Here is a 22,570-nt window from a genome sequence, read left to right on the forward strand (position 1 = left end):
CAGAATTCCCTATGGCTGGTTGGGGAATTCTGGGAGTTGAAGTCCACCCATCTGAAAATGGTCAAAGTTGAGAAACCTTGGTGTATATGACACTTTGTAACTCTGTTTAGTAAAGCCATGAATACGATTTTTTTTTTAAAAACTTGTCCTCAGAAAATATCTCAAGATCCCCAGTGAACAACCAGATGTTTTTTTAAAAACAAATATAGAAAGAACATGTAGGAGTGTTTCTTTATCAAAGGAAAATAAATGAACCCAAGGAATCTTAAAATATTAGCCAAATCACAATATTATTGTGCTTCAGAACTCCCTAATTCTGGAACAGTTTTCATCAAGCATTTGACAAGAATCTTAGATAAGATAGATAAGGTAACCTTTATTGTCATTTTTTTACTGTGGGCAGACTGGCACACATTAAAAATGAAATTCTGTTGCCCGCTTTCAAAAGTGTACGCATATATAACACACATATAGACGTGCTATATACTACATATCTATATACCTACACCCTTACATACAAATCCTTACGTTGGACATCTGGAACCATTATTTAGGTATTGAAAGTTTATTCAGAACTTTATTAAGAAAAAAAGATTATTTCTTCTTGTCCTCCAAAACCTATGGAGTTTAAATGTATGTGCTTTGAAGGAATAAAGCAATGACAGACTAGGTTGAGATTAAAATGAATTATCACTGGAAATATAATCTGGCCCCATGACAGTAATAAACAATTTGAAATTTGAAAACTCTTGCAGGACAAGCGTAAATTATTTTTCTGCCCCTTCTTGTAGCACAGAATTGCTTTTCAAGTCATTTGAACAATGTGGTTGGGACTGTAACTCAATCAGAGCTCCTCATTTAAACAAGAATAAACACCGCGCTATTACACCAGATAATACGGTACCGAAGTAGTCCTTCTGCCGTGCGCATGCTCACAAAGATCGCGCATGCTCACAATGTCTCTTCTTCCCCCCCACCCTCCCTCAGCAACTCCATTTTCCTGTGCGCCCCGGAAGGCAGGCGGAGACCAAAACATACCTAGATTTAAAAAAAAAAAAGACGTTGCACGCATGCGCCTTCTCGCCTCGCTCTTCCTCCTCCGCCCGGCCGATGAGATCACAAGGCGGGGGAGGAGCTTATCCTTGTCACGTGCCAAACCACGGGGGGCCTCGTCCTCCGGGCGTCACTGCGCAGGCGCGGCCGGAGCCCAAAGGGGCGGAAACCAGCCTTCTCCCGGAAGCGTGTGGTTTCTAGGGTGCAGGAAGCGGACCCGGGTGAGAACAGGTGCGGCGGGGGTCTTCGTCCCGGGGAGCGGGGAGGAAGGAAAAAGCCGCCATGTCGGCCTTCGACGCGAACCCCTTCGCGGATCCCGTGGACGTCAATCCCTTCCAGGTAAGCCTGGCGGGGGTGGGTGGGGTGGGAGTAGGCCTCACTCTAAGGGTGGGTGGGTGGGAGGGGACCTTGGCCTTCCCCCCCAATATACTGAATGTGGAGGGGTGGGACAGTGAAGTGACCTGACTCCAATGGGCCTGCAAGGCACCCCATTCCCGACCTGGTACCCCCCGCCCCACAAATAGGCTAGGACTACAACTCCCATCCTTCCCAACCCCCCCAGGCTGGGAATTCTGGGTCGGGGAGTGTGGGGGGAAGGGGCTCCAGAGGGATTCGTGGGTGTGGGTCGGGTCTCTGCGTGTGTGTGTGTGTGTGTGTTCCCCCAGCTGGCAGCCCTGTCACCCCAAATCTTGTAGCCCTTTTCAGCTTCTGAGCTGCTACTTTACTTTTAGATTTCGCTTCTTTCTTTGCAGAGGAAAAAATAGCCGTAGGAAGGGCGGCCGAGCAAAGGTCGGCTGTGAAGTCAGGATCTGAGCCTCCTGCTCAGGAACTCGCCTCTCTCTCCCCAAGCTGGCATTCACAGGGGCCAAACTGGAAGCAAAACATGATTTATGAGGGTGTAAGCCGCTCAAGAGTTGCTCAAGAGTGAGATAGGCGGCTTATGCATTTTATAAATAAATACACACGGAAATAAATGAAACTCTTCCCCTCCCCACCCCAAGAAAAGATAAAACGTGCTTATTTTTAGTGAATCTAATTTCTAGGCCAAGTGTGACGATCTGTTTCTTTAATCCAGGGAGGGGTCTCCAAACTTGGCAACTTTTGAGCCATGGATGGCAATTAACTGACTGAGGAATTGTGGAAATTGAAGTCCACAGGTCTTAAAGTTATCAAGTTGGGAGATCCCCGTGTTAACTGGTTTCTCCAAAGAAGTAGCCATGTCAGTCTCTTACAGCCAAAACAGCATCTAAGGGTATTGTGGTATTTAAGAGCTTAGGAGAAAAACCTTTTCTTCCATAGTCCCCACCCTGTGAAACACCATTTTCCCACAAGGTGAGGCTGGTCCCAACCCTGTTAACTTTCCAGAAGGTCCTGAAAACGTGGGTTTATCAACAAACTTGGGCATCCGGTGATAGGGAGGAGCCAGTTAGATGACTGTATGACTTTTGCACACTGTATGTTTGCCACTATTTGTCTTTTTTCTTTTTATTTGTAAGGGTGGTTTTAATGGTTTTTTATGTACTCATTTTTGTGTATTTTGTTTTACTATGTACGCTCTCCATACACTCTCTGTGAGATACAAATATATAAATAACTTACAATCATGTGAGAAATGTGTTTGTCCCCAACATTTGCTGTGGTTTCAGTTAATTTAGACAGTTTCCTGATCACTATCTTTTAGCTGGGTGAATGCAACACTGGCCCTAGGAATAAAAACATACTCGCTTCTGTTCACATAATACGCTGGAGCAAATAAGCCATTTTATGCTTTAACGTGATAGCTTGGTTCCTGTATTACTGTAAGCCACAAACTGTCCATCTCTTATTTTAGCATGCAGTAGTATACTGTGTTGAGTTAAGCCAATGGGGTTGTTGAAGTCGAAGCCTTAAAAAGACGGGTTTAATTGCACTTCCTGTCTTGAACTTCTTGAAGAAAGATTGAGAGGAGGGAAAAAAGAGATAAAATATAAAAATGATTGTGCTAAATACATTAGATTCATTTTAAGTCTCTCATTTCTCCAGTATGGAAATGCTTTTTCCTCTGTTGGATGTATAGTTAATATAACGTAACACAAAAATGATGGTTTTTTTTGGGGGGGTGGTAAATAATAAACAAGGATTGTAGGGGAGCCCTCTGATCTGCAGTTCGATGTTCCTGGTCAGAGTAATAACTGTTCAGCAAGCTACATGTGAGCAGAGCCATTGCTATGTGATTTTCACAAGTTTTTCTTGAAATATTAACTAGGTTTTGGGATTGTGCTGCTGAACCTCTGCAAGCTTTTGCTGTTCTTTGTTCCACTTTGCTAAGCTTATTTCCTGGCCTATTTTTCAAAGCGTTTTCTTCATCTTTTTTGATACCCTGCTTGTGACCTTTTAAATGCAAGATATATACTGTTAGCTAAATATGACTAGTCACTGAAACTCTGCTGTAAGGAGTGTTGTTATTCATAATCTGGCATAGGTTCCATCTGCTCTCTTATTTGATTTCACAGCTTTTAAGACACATTTCCTGTTGCTTTCCTCACAATTCTGCTGAAAAGCATGGATTCTGCCGCAAAGGCTTTGAAGTGTGCTGCTCCAAGTCCCTAACAATGGAACAGAAGCCATGCCAGATAAAGTTTTAACTCTTGACTTTAAATTTATTTAGACACAAGAGGGGTAGGAATTTCCTGTTCAAGACCAGTTTCTCCTATCTTTCCCCTAGATTAGCTTAATTTATGGATTGGATAGGAGGGTAAAGTAAAATGACTCCCATTTTGGCCCCCTGAAAGAAGTGGGACACAAACAGAAAGCTTATGATGATCGGAGTGTGATTGTCTCTGTGTATCTGGGCAGCCCTTCGAGGTAGGCCAGCTCAAGAAGTGGACACAGCAGGGATTCCAGGAATGCCACTTTAGTGTGCACAGGTAGCCCTTGACTTACTACCACAACTGAGTTCAACTTTTCTGTTGCTGAGACATTTGCTAAGTGAGTTTGGCCCCATTTTACAACCATTCTTGCCACAATTGTTAAGTGAATCACTGCAGTGAGTAACACCAATTCTTAAGTGAATTCGGCTTCCCCATTGATTTTTGCTTGTCAGAAGGTCGCAGATGGTCACATGTCCCTGAGACCCGGTAACCATCATAAATAGCCAGTTGCCAAGCAGCTGAATTTTGACCACGGGGTTGCTGCAACGGTCCTAAGTGTGAAAAACAGCCCTAAGTGGCTTTTTTGCAGTGCCTTCGTAACTTTGGTCACTAAACAAGCTGTTGTAAGTTGAGGACTTCCTGCATTTCAGAATCTTGAAAGCTTGTCCTAGTTTCTCTCTGCCACATCCAGCGTTTATCAGCCTTGAAAAATGTGTGGACTTCGTTTCCCAGAATTCTCGGCGGAATCCAGAAGTCTTCAAGTTGCCAGGATTGCAATATACACTGATCTCATCTTAGACTAAATTAAGACAGAGTCATTTTGTCGTCTTTCTCACAGTTGCTTTCTTTTCTGGACTGTGTAACCTCTTCTCTGTGCCCCTCCTTAATTATTTTTTCTTCTCTTAAGTTCAGCTCTAAATTCCTTTATATACACATAGATAGCTTAGGGTGGTTTCCACGTCTTCCTACTTCCGCTTAGTTACTCCAACCTTGGAAGGAAGAATTTTAGTTTTTATTGTTTTGGGGGAGAAAAGATTCTTTTGTTTGAACCTCACTTTCAAAGAGTCTGCTTTGGTCCTGTGGAATTTGTTTGTAACACTCTTCTTAATCCATTAACTTCTCCTGCTCGCAACAAGACGGGAGAATTGTTAACACAGGCACCCAAGCTGACTTGCATTTTCTTTACGAGGGCTCTGGCAGTAAATAGGTTGTAGAAGAAATTTTTACTAGCCTGCCGCGTTATCTCTGCAGATATTTTCATGTTTGTGTAATGTAGCATTTCCACTTCTGAAATACTGTGCCTTTTATTCTAGTTTGCTGGCTCCTAAGGAAGATACTTCTGTAACTTTTAATACAATGCTTAGGATCTTTTAGGAGTAGTTTTTGTTAAAAAAATAATAAAGTAAACAACTTTGTGGCATTGGGAAACCTTGTATCTAACGAGATGTCGACTTCAGCACTGATTTTACCATTGGAAAATCAGTTCTCAAAATTCTTTTGAGAAGCACGGATCTGCTTGAATGGCTTTCAATAGACTGATCTTTTCACGTTCTTTTACTTCTGGAATTAGCCTGTAGGGTTTTAACTGTTGCTTGGTCCAGTTACTCCGGCACCGTCAACGCTGCCAGTTCATAACTCATGACACCCATTATTACAAAAAATTAGCAGAAGGAAAGCAGTACTTCGTATGCCATGATAATGACTTGAGCATAATTCTTAAGTGCACAAGGAAGTGAGTCCCACTGTATACAATGAGCACTGTCTTCTTAATACTCCTAAATAAGGATTGTGCCGTTCCAATTTTCACCTATGATGAATGGCTAAGTGAACTAGGTTTGTTACCTAACAAAGAGAAAGTTTGGGAGTGACAGAATAGCATCTTCCAATACCTGAAGGAACACCACAGGGAAGAGAGGTTGATTCGTTCTCCGCAGAGCCGGAGGGCAGGAGAAGAAGCAACGTCAGGAAGCTGGTCAGAGGGAGATCGAATTTGAAAATGAGAAATTTCCTGACAGGGAGAACAATTCATCAGTGGAATAGCTTGCCTCCTGGGGTTATGGGCGCCCCATCACTGGAGGTCTTTCTATGTACCAAGAAGAGCAGCAATTGGCTAGCCATCTTCAAGGGCATTCTGCATGCAGCCGTGGGACTAGGAACACCTCCAAGGTCCCTTCCAGCCTAAGGATTCTACGGTTTCTATCTAACCCCAAAGGAAACGGCCCAACCCAAATCCCAGCCTCAGGATTCTAGGGTTTCTATCTAACCCCAAACGGCCCAACCCAAATCCCAGCCTCCGTGGGATTGTCTTCGAGACTTTTCCGTGCTCCTAAAGGCATCTTGACTCGGGGCCAAAGGCATGCCCTCCATTTGCACAATTGCCAGTGACCGATCTAGCCTTTTCTCCCGGCCTCTGAACAGCTCCTCTTCTTTCTTTCTTTCTTTCTTTTTTTTTGGCAATGCCAATCAGCTTCCTATCCTCAGGAAGCAAGCCATGGGGCTGACCCACCTCTTGCAGCCGTACCTGGCAGAGCCCATCTGTATAGCCTCAAAACAAAATGTCCCGAATTAGCTGGCTTCACACGGTGTGTTGATTGACAGGTTGCTGCCTTCTTGTGTCGCCACGAGTCCTTTTTCTCCCTCACTTTTGAAATGCTTTTGTTAAGTCCTTGTTGCGTCAGACCTGCTTGGTGATGAGTAATTCCCCAAAAGGAGCTTCTCCATTTTCTAGAAGCCAACTTGAATCTGTCTATCCATCTCTCTCTCTCTCAAACTCGTGACATGGCGTGACGTCTCAGGACTTTTTCCCCATTGCCGGCGATGGGGTGGGCGTGGTTTGGGTCATTTTGGAAAGGTGTCTTTGTTTGCCAAAGGAGTGGGCAGCTGGAATCTTGTAAGTTTTGCTTGCTTGAACTGGGTGTGGGACTCTGGAGCAGAAGCTAATTCACTCTGCCGTTGTGCATAGGTTTTGTAATACATAACGGAATAATTCCCAAGCATTGTAGGGAAAGTCTCCGTGGCACACAACACAGCTGGATAACTGTCTAGATCAGGGGTATCCAACCTTGGCAACTTTAAAGATTTCAACTCCCAGAATTCCCCAGCCATATATGCTGGCTGGGGAATTCTGGGAATTGAAGTCCACAAGTCTTAAAGTTACCAAGGTTAGACACCCCTGATCTAGAGGTTAGAGAGAGTGTGGTAGAGACAAACATAGTTCTTGTGGAAGATTTACCTACAGAGAGAGAGAGAGAGAGAGAGAGAGAGAGAGAATGAGAGAGAGACAAAAGGATACCAGGATGTGCCCAGGCAGTGACGAAACCTCGATTAAAACCAGGAGGGGAACTGGAGCCTCAGGATCTTTCTCTCTAAGACACCTTTATGAAGCCTCGAGGACACAGTTACAGATTATAACAACACTGGGAGATCTTGCTCTGATTTGCAGCCTAGCTTCCTTTTATAAAGTTTTTTGGGGGGGGGTTTGTTTGGTTTTTTTAATTTGGAAAAAAAATATTTCAAAACTTCCTATGGTCACTAAGAAAATGGTCTGGAGCATTTTGATGTCCTCGCACTGAGCTGCTTCCCCTGTGTTCCAACCTGTTCAGGAAGTCTGACTTTCACACTTAGGCAAGCTCGGCGTGACAAAGCAAGTGATGCAATTCGCAATCCGCTTTTCTTCCTTTTTGCAAAGCCGGCTTTCTGTCATTTCAATGGAGCTGCCAGTCACTCGGCAGGCAGACTTTCAGGTGGTTGTTCAGCCTGTTCCGCGATGCATATTTTCAGAACGCTGCTCCTCCTGCGGGGGTCAAGCTTTGTGGGTACTTAAAAGCAGAATCTAGGTGGTAATCCTCGGCGTACGACTCACAATTCCCCAGATTTTCTGTCGCTAAGCGAGACATTGGTTAAGTTGGTTTTGCCCCATTTTACGACCTGCCTTGCCACATTTGTTAACTGAACCACAGCCGTTGTTAGGTGAACAACCCGGTTGTAAAATGAGTCTGGCTTCCCCATTGACGTTGAACAGTTGCAAGTCCAGGACTGTATGCAGTCAGGATTATTTCAAGGCAAGCCACCCTGGATTTGGCAGGCCATCTCCACGGTAAAAACACGGTGCTGGTTTTCAGGCTTCCTTACCTGCAGTTTGCCCCTGTATCCTTCCCTCCCTCCCTCCCCGGAGTGATTCACAAAGCTGCATAACAACATTGCTTGGCATGGGAGTGTCAGGACTACGGCTCTTTGCCTGGAGTTATTCATTAAATGGAGCTTGCAGAGTTGAGCTAGCCAGCTAAGCTAGGATGGAGGTGGTTTTGTTTTGCTCTGCACAGGAATAAGCAACCATTGGGTGGCCAAGTGCCCCCTTTTACAGTGGGAGGGCTGAGGGCGGCCAAGTAGGTGTGGCTATATTGGGTGGAACTTGGATCGGGGGGGGGGGCTGCAAGAATTGTCTTCATTTTGGGACTGATGTGCCTGTTTTCCTGGGAGCACAGGAAACTACCATTGGTTCTCAGCCATCATGATTAGCAGTGGGGGTGTTTCTTGACAATTTTAAGATGTGCGGACTTCAACTCCCAGAATTCCCCAGCCGGCTGGGGAATTCTGGGAGTTGAAGTCCGCACAGCTTAACGTTCACAAGGTTGAGAAACATTAGTCAAGACTGTAAACAGAACGGTCCAAGAACCTCATCTAAAATTAAACCTACACCCCTGTTATGTTCCAGGAAACCTATTAATATTCTTTCTTCTTGTCTCTTTCTCTCTCTCCTTCTTTTCCAAGGATCCTTCAGTCACTCAGCTGACCAATGCGAACCAAGGTAACATGGATGAGTTCAATCCGTTCTCGGAGAATTCTCGGCAGGTAAGTTCAGGGTTAGAGTCAGCTTTGATTGATCTACCATGGTTGGATCCCCGGGGTAGGGCGTTGGAGGGGGGAGGAAACCTTTGGAGCAATATTCTGGATGCTCTACAACTACGCTGTGTGCAGTTTTCAGATATTTTATTCTTTTAAATTTTTGATTGGGGGCTGCCCAAAGTTGGTTGAAAGAGCAATAGCCCTTAGACCAGGGGTCTTCCAACTTGGCCCTTTGATGACTTGTGGACTTCAACTCCCAGAATTCCTCAACCGGGCACGCGTGCCTGACTGAGGAATTCTGGGAGTTGAAGTCCACAAGTCATCAAAGGGCCAAGTTGGAAGACCGCTGCCTTAGACTTATATACCGCTTCACAGTGCTTTACAGCTCTCGGGTTTACAGAGTCAGCATATGGCCCCCAACAATCTGGGTCCCGGGTAGTTACATAAATGTTTTTTTTAAAAAAATAAATAATTAGGAGCTGGTTGGAGATAACTCTTTATCTCCCACTTTCTGATATCTGCTCCCTTCCTCCACATCTTTTAGTTCTACTTATAACCTGTATTTTTATTGCAGTTTTACATACCTACCTACCTACAATTCTATTTCAATGTTGTAAGCCACCTAGAGTCACCTTGTGGGGTGGCAGACAAATTTCAATGATGATGATGATGATGATGATGATGTTTTCCTCTCTCCCTTTAGACAAACACAGGTCAGACCATCCCAACAACACAGCCTGCTGGCACTTCTCAACCAGCCGTGCTGCAGACCTCTGTGGAGCCCACCCCACAGGTGCACCCCCTCCCCCCTTCACTCCTTGCATTATTAGAGTCTGTCTATTAACGTTCATCCTATATCCTATGCCAGTGATGGCAAACCTGCCGAGTGCCCAAACTGCAACCTAAAACCCACTTATATATCGTCAGGTGCCAGGTGGGCGTGGCCCATTGGGTAGGCGTGGCTGCGGTGATAACGGCAGACTGGATGGGACTAAAAAGTTCAATCAATCAATTCGAACTTTGCAAGAAGTTGAAATTGATTGATTGAACTCTTTTTTTTTTGCACACGGCAGCAGAGGCCTAAAGCGAAAAGGTTTTATAAAACCCAGCTGAAGGCCTAGGACTGGGGCGATGGTGCACGTGCCCACAGAGAGGGCTCTGCGTGCCACCTGTGGCACGCGTGCCATAGATTCGCCACCACGGTGACCTATGCTATACCATAATAGACAGAGCCCATGAAGTGCTGATCAGGGTGCTGGTCCCCTGGAAAAGCTATCTCAATGTCCTTTACTGTGCACTTTGTACTTTTTTGCCTCCGCTCATAAGGAAGAGAAGGTTAAAGGGAAAAACAAGCTTGTCTTCCAGGTATTTAATCTGGAACACTCTTTGCCACCGCCCTTGTCCGGTAAGGTTGGGATTCTAACTCCCAGAGTTCATAGCTTGCTTAGAGGATTCTGGGAGATGCGGTCTCTGCCCATCTGGAGGAGGGGCCGAGAGGAAGAAGGCTAATATGACATGGGGCCAGGGTGGATTAAATTAACCTCCTGCCACTGTCACTAACCTGGAATGTTTCTTGCCAAATCCCTCTCTAATTTTAGAAGTGCACTGGCCACTTAAGGCCCTTTGCCTAAATTTTGTTTCCCCTGTTCATTCTTTGCTTCTCTGTTTTGATGCTCTCTGAGCTTGGTAGTTTTCTTGCAGAGGTTTCATTACCAGACTGGGTAACATTATCCTTCTCCTCCACTCTGCAAACCCCATTCCCTTCTAGCACTGATGATGTTACCTAGCTGGGTTATGAAACACCTGTAAGAAAAGCTCAGAGAGCACCAAGAACCTTGTAGTTCAGCCCTGAATATCCGAGCTACAAATATTCCCTCTTTTGCCTGTTTTACGGTATCTCCTTCACATTTCTGCATTCTTGTTCCTTTGACCTTGGGGATTCCATGGTCTAGTTCAGGGGTCGGCAACCTCGGCTCTTTTATGACTCGTGGACTTCAACTCCCAGAATTCCTGAGCCAGCATAGCTGGCTCAGGAATTCTGGGAGTTGAAGTCCACGAGTCATAAAAGAGCCGAGGTTTCCGACCCCTGGTCTAGTTTCTTCATGGCCTCAGTTTTTCCTTCCTCTTTAGCTGTTTTGTCCAAAGTATTCTGCCTGCCAGGCACCCCCTTAGTTGTTTGTTGGGGCAGATGGGATTTGGCATCCAGTCTGCAGAGACTCCTGGCTCCCAGACCAAACTAATGACAGCAAGACAAGTTTTGCAAAAACCTCACAGCCATCAGCGTGTCCACGGGCGACAGTGACGTTGCCTAAACCTCTTCCCCCAAAGAGCTTCAGATCAGAAGAATATTTAATTTTTCTTCCTTTTGATGAGGAAAGAGGTGCATTCAATACATTCCTAGCGGTCTGTTTTCCCATGTGCAATTTTTTTTTCCTTTTCCCCCTGCCTTTGCCTTACTTGTCTAACCTGTTTTGGGTGCGAGTTACTCAGTTGCAGAAGCTAGCAGACCAGGCCCGTCCCATAAGCTTAGAACAAGCCTAGTTGTGTGTTGCAGCTGCTGCTTAGACAGGCCAGCAAGTACCTGACTCCTAAATTCATCTCAGCAAATTCAGAAGGTTCAGAGAGGCAGAAGTTGCTAGAGGACAGCAGCGGTCAGACTCGCCGGCAGGTAAAACGCGAAAGGGTAGCCAGTAACACCTGAAGACTGTTGCACCCCTTCCTCTAGGACAGGGGTGGGGCACCTGGCTTCTTTTATGCCTTGTGGACTTCAACTCCCAGAATTCCTGAGCCAGCTGGGCTCTTTTATTCCTTGTGGACTTCAACTCCCAGAATTCCTGAGCCAGCTGGGCTCTTTTATGCCTTGTGGACTTCAACTCCCAGAATTCCTGAGCCAGCTGGGCTCTTTTATGCCTTGTGGATTTCAACTCCCAGAATTCCTGAGCCAGCTGGGCTCTTTTATGCCTTGTGGACTTCAACTCCCAGAATTCCTGAGCCAGCTGGGCTCTTTTATGCCTTGTGGACTTCAACTCCCAGAATTCCTGAGCCAGCCATGCTGGCTCAGGAATTCTGGAAGTTGAAGTCCACAGGTCATAAAAGAGCCCAGGTTCCTCACCCCTGCTCTAGGAAGTTACAGGTGGTCCTCAATGACCACAAGGGAGCCCAAAGTTTCCATTAATAAGTGGGACAGTTGTCATGAATTTTGCCCCATTTGATGACTTTTCTTGTCACGGAGCTTTTAAGGAGCACTGTGGCATGTTGAGCCCAATCAAAATGCTTGGGACTCATCTCCAGTCTGCGTGCGTGCCCATCCGAGATATGGGTTACATTTCAGGAGCGAAATGCACACTGCCCTCAGAAAGTTGAGCACCCTTTTCAAATATATGTTTGTGTGTGTGTGTGTGTGTGTGTGTGTGTGTGTGTGTTCCTTGACTTACCACTAGAGTTGAGCAAGACAATTGGTCACTTGAGTTTCGCCCCACTTTTACCACCTACCTTGCCCCCGTTGTTCAGTGAATCAGGGGAATTCTGGCAGTTGAAGTCCATATATTTTAAAAACTGCCACGTGATGCAACCTCCACTCTAAAAGAAGGATAGGTAGAGGTTCTCTCTCACTAGCACCCTTGCCCATCCCCTAGCTAGAATTTACTTTAACCCTCCTCTTCCCCTTTCTAATAATTTGTATTACTTCTCCCCGTCTTCAAGTCGATGGCCTCAGCAGCACAGGCTGGGCTTCTGAAGCAGCAAGAAGAATTAGAAAGGAAAGCTGCGGAATTGGATAGAAAAGAGCGTGAACTTCAGAACAGTGCAGCAGGCTTTGACCGTGAGTAATAACAGAGTTGGAAGGGTCCTTGGAGGTCTTCTAGTCCAACCCCCCTCCCCCCCACCCGCTTAGGCAGGAAACCCTGAAATACCATTTCAGATAAATTGTTGTCCAGTCTCTTCTTAAAAACTTCCAGTGTTGGAGCATTCACCACTTCTGGAGGCAAGGAGTTCCACTGGTTAATTGTTCTAACAGTCAGGAAGTTTCTCCTTAGTTCTAGGCTGCTTCTCTCCTTGATGAGTTTCTATCTGTTGCTTCTTGTCCTGTCTGCAGGTGCTTTGGAGAATAGCTTGACTCCCTCTTCTTTGGGCCAGCCCCTCAGAGATTGGAATATCATGGAATATCATGTCAACCCTTGTCCTCTTCCTTCAACTAGACATACCCAATTCCTGCAACCACTCTTCATATATATTTGAGCCTCCAATCCCTTAATCATCTTTGTTGTTCCGCTCTTTAAGGTTCAAGCCCCCCCCAAATAATAAATGAGGAAGACATCTTCTGCATACCCCCGCCCCCCCGGGGCAGGCTTCCAAATTCTGGCATGGTGGTGGAAGCCCTTCCTGAAATGCATTCTCTTTTCTCCCCTCCAGCAAAACAGAACAACTGGCCCCCGCTTCCAAGGTTCTGCCCTGTCAAGCCTTGCTTCTATCAGGATTTCTCGGCGGACATCCCAGCCGACTATCAGCACATTTGCAAAATGATGTATTACTTATGGATGCGTGAGTAAAAGCGGGGAAGCAGAGAGGCTGAGAAGCTTCTCCGAGATAATGAAACATTGGATTTTTTTGTTTGAATTTTAAAAAAATAGTAAAAATTAAAAAAAAACCAATTGGAGGTGCCAATTTCCATTTCCTCCAGGTCTTTAACCTCTGAGTAAAAAAGACCCTTAGCAGTTTGTTGAGAAAGGTATAGTCTTATTAGAAGTCAACTGTATTGCAGTTAAGCATACCCAGAATTGAGACTTGCGCACCCAAATCCCTAAATTCAACTTTTCCATCCCTTAACAGTTTCCCATTGCGTGCGTGTGTGTGTGTGCGCACACACGCACACACGCGCACATACGCGATGACCAAGTAAGGTTCAAGCAAGATGTTTTCAGCTGCCTCCTTCTCCCAGCCGGGTGACCTTGAGGTAGCATCTGGAGAAGATACAGCATTTACTTTCACTTTCCCCCATGCATCTCCCTTTTTATCCACTCTCCCCAGAGTTCATGGCAGATTGTCCCCGCATGGTAGCGAAGCACAAGTCAGCATAAGGTGGCAGCTGACAAGCGGTCCCTTCTGGCTAGGGGGGGGGAGGAGGAGGAAGGTTAAGGGAAGAAGCCTCAGTTCATATTAAAAGCATAGGCCTTACCATTATTATGCCATTAAGATTTTAAAAGATGGGATTTGGTTCCTGAACGTACCTCTTCCTTGAACTTAATGTCACTTTGCCCAAGGCACAGAGGAAAGTTTCTCTCCTCTGGATTAGGAGTAGCGCAAAAGATTTTCACTTTTAATTGATTTCACCAAGCCAGTGACAGCGTACAAGAGTTTAGAAAGCATTTTCCAAAGTGAGGAAAGGCTAGGTAAAAAAAAATATATAACTTTTTGGACAGCTTGGTTCATCAAGCGGAGGTACGATTGGAGGAACTTGGGCGAGACCGTCCCTTCAAATAAAAAGTCTTTGAAGCATGTCCGTGCAACGCAGAACATGTTACCACTCCAGAAAATAAAATCCTTTGGGGGGGGGGTGCAAGAGCATCCATATTTGTCGCTCCCAGGGGCTTCGATGAAATCCCTACGCATTTCGGATCTTTAGCGCAGGGGTCTGCAACCTTCACAACTTTTTAAGACTTGTGGACTTCAGCTCCCAGAATTCCTCAGCCAGCTATGCTGGAGTCCACAAATCTTAAAGTTGTCAAGGTTGCAGACCCCCACTTTAACGAAGCTTTTTCGCTGACTGCAATTTTTATTATTATTATTATTATTTTGCTCTCCTAACCAGTTCATTCGGTCACCTTGCTGTTAAACCTCCTCGCCTGCTTGGCGGTGTTCACAGTGGAACCCACTACCACGGGATCGGATTTCGGCCTGTCCATCTTGTGGCTCGTCTTGTTCACCCCCTGCGCTTTCCTGTGTTGGTATCGGCCAGTTTACAAGGCTTTCAGGCAAGTAGCACGTTCCCTCCCGGAGGGCAGGGCTGGCGGCATCTAATGTTGTGTTGAAGGAAAAAAAATCTTCATCGGGGTCCAGTCCAAGTCGGGAATAAACAACACGGCGACTGCTTTAGAAAGAAGGTTGCAGTTTATTGAAGAGGAGAGCCAGACAGAAAGATGGCTCTGGAAGGGGCGGGGGGGGGGGGAAAGCACATGTAGGGAGTGGGTTTTTATACCTTCTGGGGCTCTTGAGGTTATTTCCTGTTCCTGTTTGAATTTCCTGCTTTGTATTTCCTGTGTCATGCACTTTGACCTGAGTCTGAGTGTGCCCCTTTGGCATCTGTGGGTTAATCCTATTATGTCCCGTCTTAGAGTTTGGGTGTGGGGTATGTAGATTTTAGGTGTCTTTGTCTTCCTAAGCTTCTAGCTGGAGGCCTCCAACCTTCCTGAATGGGTTATCACATCGGCATTTCTTCAGAGCTGGTTTCTGCTTGGGGGAGGGAGACTCGGGGCAATTAAGAAAAAAACTGGGCCTGCTTTTCTGCCTCTTTAAGACCCTTTGAGGAAATATAATATTCTGCCCTTTTAATATTTCCTTCTCTGGGTGTGTGTGTGGGGGGGGGGCGGGGCTGCCTTCCCACAGTTGAAAGGGGCCTTCCGTGAAATTCCCACACGGGACGGCCCCCGGCTTGACTTTCTCCCTGTCTCTTCACAGGTCTGACAGCTCCTTCAGTTTCTTCTTCTTCTTCTTCATATTTTTTTGCCAAATAATCGCCCACATCGTCCAGGCTGTCGGCATCCCTAACTGGGGGAGCAGGTAAGCCTCGTGGCTACCCCAAAGCCCTGACGGACAGGGCATCTGCCTTTTGCTGACAGACGAAGAGAACTGCTGCCTTGCCGGGTGGGTGGGGTGGGTGGGTGGGTCTCTACTTACCCTTTTCTAAAGCCTCTTCTGTTTTTTTTCTCCTGTTCTGCGGCTTCCACAGATCCCAGCTGAAGCACTTCTAACTCCATGCTTCCTGCTCTCAGTCCTCGCCCAAAAGGCCTGTATTTCTTCTAACCTTCTCACGCACATCCCGCCCGCGCTGTGCTCGCCCCTTCGCCTTGCGTGTTTTCTGATCCCTGGATGGTGTGCGCTCTCTCTGCCTCTGCCTCTCCCTTTCTCTCTCTCTTTCCCTCCCGCTCTCTTTCTCCCTTTCTCTGCCCTCCCTCTCCCCTTCTCCCCCTCCCTTCCCCTCCCGCTCTTTCTCCCTCTCTCTGCCTCTCCCTCTCTCCCCTTCTCCCTCTCACCCAATCCCCTTCTCTCCCTCCCTCTCTGCCTCTCCCTTTCTCTCTTCCGCTCTCTTTCTCCCTCTCCCTTTCTCTCCCCTTCTCTCCTTCTCCCTCTCTGCCTCTCCCTTTCTCTGCCCTCCCTCTCCCCTTCTCCCCTTCCCTTTCCCTCCCCGCTCTTTCTCCCTCTCTCTGCCTCTCCCTTTCTCCCTCTCTGCCTCTCCCTTTCTCTGCCCTCCTTCTCCCCTTCCCTTTCCCTCCCCACTCTTTCTCCCTTTCTGCCTCTCCCTCTCTCCCCTTCTCCCTCTCACCCAATCCCCTTCTCTCCCTCCCTCTCTGCCTCTCCCTTTCTCTGCCCTCCCTCTCCCCTTCTCCCCCTCCCTTTCCCTCCCGCTCTTTCTCCCTCTCTGCCCCTCCCTTTCTCCCCTTCTCCCTCTCACCCAATCCCCTTCTCTCCTCCCTTCCCTTTCTCTCCTTCTCCCCCGCTCCCATTCTTTCTCCCTCTCCCTTCCTCTGCCTCTCCCATTCTCCCTCCTGTTCTTCCTCTCCCCCTTCCCCCTCTTTCTCTCCCTCTCCCTCCTGCACCCTCTCTTTCCCCTTCCCCCCTCTTTCTGCCCCTTTCCATCCCTGCCTGTGTTTTCACTTCTCACTCATCCAAGGCATTCTGGACTTAGCGGTCCTCAACCTTCATCTCCGTAACCACCCTCTTTTTTTCAGCCAAATCTGGGCTAGGAGGTAGTTTGGGTGTGTCCTGAAGTCATTTGACTGGACAGAGTCAGCCAGGGAGGGGCAGAACCACAGAGAAGCCCCGAGCAGTCCAGCTTTCGGGCAAAAGTGGTCTTAGCAGATTCAGTTGGTTGCAGAAGTCTGGCTTACCCCAGGAGGAAACCCAGGGCTGGATGAACCTGCCAGAACCGATGAAGCTTCTTGGACGAGAAGCGAAACGCCTTCCAGGAAAAGCCGAGAAAGCCGAGTTGCCTTTTGAAAAAGCACCTTTTGAGACAGCCGTCAGCTGGATGACTGACAGTCTCCTGGCTACCGCCAGTGAGAGCATGAGACCTTTTTGACCAGACAGCTCGCTCTCTTTAGAGCAGAGACATCTGCTCGTTCTTCCAAGCAGCTTCTTAGGAACCTCCAAAGGAACCGGGCGTCCCTTTGATACAGCTGGCCTTCTTTCTCTGCGGTATCAATTCTCCCTTCTCGGTGCAATTTGAATTCCTGCTCATTCAATATCCCCCCCCCACTCTTCTTTTTTTCTCTCCCTCCCTCCAGCGGCTGGATTTTGGCCCTCTCCGCAACCTCAAACTTGGCCGTGAAGATTATCATGATGGTGGTGGCCCTGTTCTTCACAACCTGTGCCGCGCTCTCCCTCTTCCTGCTGAAGCGAGTGAGTTGCCCGCCGAAAGACAAGTGATTGACAGTGGCTGAGAGCCCTGCGGCCATTAGTAGCCTTCCCCCCTCCTCCTCCTCCTCCCCACGGAAGAAAAAGCAGATTTAACCAATTTTAACCGTGCAGCGACTGGAGGTCACTGCCTCCCTCCCAGCCCTTTTGCTCTGCCAAAAGTGAGGCTGATGGATCCCACCTCCCTGAATATCCGAAAGGAGCCTAGTTGTCTGCCCCGCTGATAACGGGCTGTCCTCGACTTACGACCACTGTTGAGCCCAAAATTGAGGTTGCTAAGCGAGACGTTAGTTAAGTGAGTTTTGCCCCATTTTTACCACCTTTGTTGCCACGGTTCCTCAGTAAAAAAATCACCGCAGTTGATAAGTGAGTAGCCCAAATGGTTACGGGAAACTGCCTTCCCTGTTGGCTTTGTCAAAAGGTCACAAACGGGGATCACGTGACCCCTGGGACACTGCAGCCGTCATAAGTATGGGTCAGTTTGATCACCTGACCCCTCCATATGGGGATGCTGCAACGGTTGTCAATGGGAAAAACAGCTGTAACTCACTTGTGCCGTTGTAACTTCGAACAGTCACTAACTGAAGTGCTGTAAGATGAGGAGTACTCGTATGCTTCTAGAACAGGGGTCCCCAACCCGGCATGCCAGCAACTGGTCCGCACAAACAAGCAAAGCCCCATCCGCGGGATGCAGGCCGCACACAAAACCACGCACACTCCGGTCCACGGAAAAACCTCTCTCCATGGAACCGGTCCCCAGTGCCCAAAAGGTTGGGGGGGGGGCTCTGTTCTAGAATATTTTTGTCATGACTCGCTGGGTATTTGCCCCATTAGTAGTTCCTTCGTAGTATTAAGCTGTGGTTTCTTGAACAAAATCGGCCAGGGAGGAATGCTGCGACACCACCATAACTTTTAAATGGTTGCTAAATAAAGGGTCGTAAGTTGACACGTGCAGCGTTTGCACAACTGGCCAGAGTGCCACCCCCATCATGTTGCTGTTGGGCGGCGGCAGCGGCGGTCTTCTCCGCTGGAACGGGATGAACGGAGCCAGCTCTGGACCTCCTGGCGGGGCTTTTAACTGAATTTCTCCCCTTGCTTTGTCCCCTCCCCAAGGTCCACTCGCTCTATCGCCGGACCGGCGCCAGCTTCCAGAGAGCCCAGGAAGAATTCTCGCAAGGCATCCTCAGCAACAGGAGCTTTCAGACGGCCGCCAGTGGAGCAGCTTCCACGGCGGCTCAGAATGCTTTCCGGGGAAACTGAATTTCCCGAGCGAGGCTCCTGCTTCCCTTCCAGATGGTACCTGATCCTCAACGTTCAGGCGGTTTTCTCTCCCCACGGGGGGGGGGGGGGAAGTCTTAACTCCCAAGAGACTCACCGGGAGCTTTCTCCAAAACTTTGCCCTGTTCTCCATCCACGTCTTGTGGGAAAGTGCAAAGATTCGGGTGTCTAACTTTTGGTGTGATTTTTTTTCCTCCCCCTCCCCCCCCCTTTTCCTCCCTCTCTCCCTTCCAATATACATCTTTTTGACTTACACATCTATATTTCTTGCGCTTTCCATTTCTTCCGTTGCCGGCGTTTTGGGGGGGGGGACAAAAGCAGTTTTGCACTCTTTGCCATCCCCACTGGAAGCGTCAATGAACAATCACTTCCCTTTTCCTCGTCTTCCCGGCTGCTGTCCTGGTGGGTTTTTAATTAGCTAAAAGACTCGTTAACTGCCAGCGTAGGATGAGGCGTGCATGGCCGTTTTTCCCTAGCGTGTGTGGTCTGGGAGAGACAAAAGACAATGTCTGGCGGACACGCCTTGCTCCTTTTCGCCCCTCCCTAAAGGCACCAAAACCAGGTTTCCTATTTGGGATTGAACCATTAAAGATTGTTCTTCACCAGCCACACTGGCCCCTGAGAAGCCAGTAACCTGGATTTTGAAAGGGGATGATGGGCTTTCAGGTTAAACAGGGGAGCAAACGTTGAGACGAAGAGGGCAAATATTTCTAATTTGGGTAATCCTGTCTTGATTTTACTCAACGCTGTCGTACCTGGTTTGTACCTGGTTTAGTCTCTCTGCCTTCCTCGCCCAGCTTCAATGCAACTGCCAAACAGTTCTTCAAAAAGAGCATGTTAGCAAAAGCCCCTATTTCTCCAAAAAAATAAATAAAATAAAATTGGCCTATGGAAACATCTCCTGATTTTTTTAACCAGATTTTTCAGTTGCCGGCACCTGTGGTTTCAAACTACAGTTTGGAGAGAAAGACTATGGTTTTAGCCAAGGCTTGTTTGGGGCAGAATGGGTGACAGGCCATTCTTAAGGTCCCAATTCTTACTGTCTGTTTATTCAACCCCAGCGATGATTGACAGCTGTTAAAAACATTTCGGTATCTCCTCCAAGGCCTGTTTGAGTTCTCTGCAAACGAATCAGTGTAAAAGGAAAAGCTCAGTTTCCCCCATCTGATAGGCTTGATCGATAAGTAGAAATGGGGGGTATAGGTCTCAGAAAAAACACTAAATACTCTGGTTACTTCCGTCGACCTAATTTAAGCGATCTAAAATGCACACCAGAGGCTTGCAAGTAACTTTGAATAGATCTGATGAAGGGGGAAATGTTCAGAGAACTTAAATGAGGCTGCAGTCTCGCTAAACAATTTTTTTTCCCTGGCTTTTTTACTCATTTAGGCAAACTTGGTGTCTCTTTCTCCCCTCCCCCAAAATACATAGCTGTTTGGGGGGGTCCCGTCCTCCCAACAGATGTTTCCAAACCCTTGTGAGGTCGGATGTAGCCCAGTGCATCCCAGGGAAGTATATCTTGGTTTCTGTCTCTTTTTTATTTTATTATTCTTTGAAGATATGTAATGATGGCAGAAATGAGATTTTTTTTTAAAAGAAAAAAAGAAAAAAGCATCTTCCCCTCTAGGATGTATTTTCCACCTCTATTTTTTTTTTGTCCCTGTAAAAAAAATGTATATGTCAAACTTTTGTTTGTTATTAAATGCAGAATAAAAATATCGAGAATTAGTAGAAACATCTGCTTTTTTTGTTTGTTTGTAATTGTGTTTCTTTGAATGGCATTAAGCACCGGAGCACCTGCATTTCTCGTCGCCTTGTGATATTCTCTTCCTGATGATCTTGAGGGTAATAATAATAATAATAATGTTGGAAGGGACCTTGGAGGTCATCTAGTCCAACCCCCTGCTCAGGCAGGAAACCCTATACCATTTCAGACAAATGGCTATCCAGTCTCTTCTTAAAAACTTCCAGTGTTGGATGCCCTTCAAAAGGTGAAGGGCAGCGATGTGCAAGCCGATTTCCAAAGGCAGCTGCCAAGGATGGTTTAGCTTCAAGAGACCATTTGACAGACTTGGAGTCTCAGTGGCTTGTTTGCACACCCTCCAATGGTTTGACTTTGTGAGGCAACACCAAGTCACAAACTTAACACAGGCTGGGTTTGCACAAGAAGCTCTGTGTGAGTGGGTGGGAGAAATTTAGGGATGGGGGATCCCTCCAAATGGAGCTGCCAGAGGACACCCCATGCCCTCCCATAGGCTTTGTTCCCCAAGAGTGGCCAAGGCCAGGCCCAGGTTTGTTCATTTATATCTGCCTTTATCAATAACTCAAGGTAGAGAGCAGACCTAACAGTCCCTCTTCCTATTTTTCCCACTACAAACACCCTGAATTTGTGGGGAGTGTTGGGCAAAGAGAGAGGAACTGTTCCCAAGGTCACCCAGCCAGCTTTCATGCCTAAAGGGGAACTAGAAGTCACCATCTGCCGAATTTTATGCCTAAAGCAGGACTAGAACTCTCCGTCTCCTGGTGATTGGCCCAATGTCACCCAGCCACCTTTTATGCCTAAAGCAGGACTACAACTCTCCGTCTCCTGGTGATTGGCCCAAAGTCACCCAGCCACCTTTTATGCCTAAAGCAGGACTGGAACTCTCCGTCTCCCGGTGATTGGCCCAAAGTCACCCAGCCACCTTTTATGCCTAAAGCGGGACTGGAACTCTCCGTCTCCCGGTGATTGGCCCAAAGTCACCCAGCCACCTTTTATGCCTAAAGCGGGACTAGAACTCTCCGTCTCCCGGTGATTGGCCCAAAGTCACCCAGCCACCTTTTATGCCTAAAGCGGGACTGGAACTCTCCGTCTCCCGGTGATTGGCCCAAAGTCACCCAGCCACCTTTTATGCCTAAAGCGGGACTAGAACTCTCCGTCTCCCGGTGATTGGCCCAAAGTCACCCAGCCACCTTTTATGCCTAAAGCGGGACTGGAACTCTCCGTCTCCCGGTGATTGGCCCAAAGTCACCCAGCCACCTTTTATGCCTAAAGCGGGACTAGAACTCTCCGTCTCCCGGTGATTGCCCCAAAGTCACCCAGCCACCTTTTATGCCTAAAGCGGGACTGGAACTCTCCGTCTCCCGGTGATTGGCCCAAAGTCACCCAGCCACCTTTTATGCCTAAAGCGGGACTGGAACTCTCCGTCTCCCGGTGATTGGCCCAAAGTCACCCAGCCACCTTTTATGCCTAAAGCGGGACTGGAACTCTCCGTCTCCCGGTGATTGGCCCAAAGTCACCCAGCCACCTTTTATGCCTAAAGCGGGACTGGAACTCTCCGTCTCCCGGTGATTGGCCCAAAGTCACCCAGCCACCTTTTATGCCTAAAGCGGGACTGGAACTCTCCGTCTCCCGGTGATTGGCCCAAAGTCACCCAGCCACCTTTTATGCCTAAAGCGGGACTGGAACTCTCCGTCTCCCGGTGATTGGCCCAAAGTCACCCAGCCACCTTTTATGCCTAAAGCGGGACTGGAACTCTCCGTCTCCCGGTGATTGGCCCAAAGTCACCCAGCCACCTTTTATGCCTAAAGCGGGACTGGAACTCTCCGTCTCCCGGTGATTGGCCCAAAGTCACCCAGCCACCTTTTATGCCTAAAGCGGGACTGGAACTCTCCGTCTCCCGGTGATTGGCCCAAAGTCACCCAGCCACCTTTTATGCCTAAAGCGGGACTGGAACTCTCCGTCTCCTGGTGATTGGCCCAAGGTCACCCAGCCGGCTTTCATGCCTAAAGGGGAACTAGAACTCACCATCTGCTTAGCGATCTGCTTAAAGTCACCTAGCCGCCTTTCATGCCGAAAGTGGAACTGGAACTCACCGCCTGCCTCTCCTGACCTCTAACCGGGTGCCTTCCCTCTCCTGGCTCCAAACCGGCGCCGGGGGCTCCCTGTCCGTCTCTACCCCGGAGCAAGTCTCCCCCCCACCCCCCCACCCCGTCGGGGAAGCCCGCAGAAGCGGCGGGGCGGCGGCTGCCAGCCGGTTGTTGGGCGCGGGGCGGCTGCGCTCCCGGGCGCCCGGCTGGCTCGGCTCTGCCCAGCAGGAAGCGGAGCGGGAGGAGCCTCGTCCGCCTCCTCCTCCTCCTCCAACTCCTCCTGCGGG

At 47.9% G+C, this 22,570-nt stretch overlaps 1 protein-coding gene across 2 annotated transcripts; it reads left to right on the forward strand.

The window, feature by feature from the left end:
- Window positions 1-1,243: 1,243 nt before the first annotated feature.
- Window positions 1,244-20,177, forward strand: LOC308679243 (secretory carrier-associated membrane protein 2-like). Of its 2 annotated transcripts, XM_081346833.1 has the most exons (10): window positions 1,244-1,392; window positions 8,454-8,534; window positions 9,232-9,321; window positions 11,083-11,196; window positions 12,231-12,348; window positions 12,939-13,067; window positions 14,335-14,497; window positions 15,201-15,302; window positions 17,027-17,141; window positions 18,270-20,177. In XM_081346833.1, exons 1-10 carry the CDS (start codon window positions 1,336-1,338, stop codon window positions 18,414-18,416), a joined length of 1,116 nt encoding a protein of 371 aa, XP_081202959.1. In that variant the 5' UTR covers window positions 1,244-1,335; the 3' UTR covers window positions 18,417-20,177. The 2 variants fall into 2 exon arrangements, with proteins under 2 accessions (XP_081202959.1, XP_081202960.1); XM_081346834.1 differs by lacking the exon at window positions 11,083-11,196.
- The last annotated feature ends 2,393 nt before the right edge of the window (window positions 20,178-22,570 follow it).

The sequence above is a fragment of the Vipera berus genome (genome assembly GCF_964194415.1).
Source record: "Vipera berus genome assembly, contig: HAP1_SCAFFOLD_86, whole genome shotgun sequence".
Classification (NCBI taxonomy): Eukaryota; Metazoa; Chordata; class Lepidosauria; order Squamata; family Viperidae; genus Vipera; species Vipera berus.

What these genes read in the sequence shown, in the direction of transcription:
- LOC308679243 (XM_081346833.1), top strand. Translation starts at nt 1,336, where the DNA reads ATGTCGGCCTTCGACGCGAACCCCTTCGCGGATCCCGTGGACGTCAAT. An exon ending in GCGGTCAGACTCGCCGGCAG is followed by an intron (nt 11,197 to 12,230) that starts GTAAAACGCGAA and finishes CCCGTCTTCAAG; the next exon opens with TCGATGGCCTCAGCAGCACA. An exon ending in ATCCCTAACTGGGGGAGCAG is followed by an intron (nt 15,303 to 17,026) that starts GTAAGCCTCGTG and finishes CCCTCCCTCCAG; the next exon opens with CGGCTGGATTTTGGCCCTCT.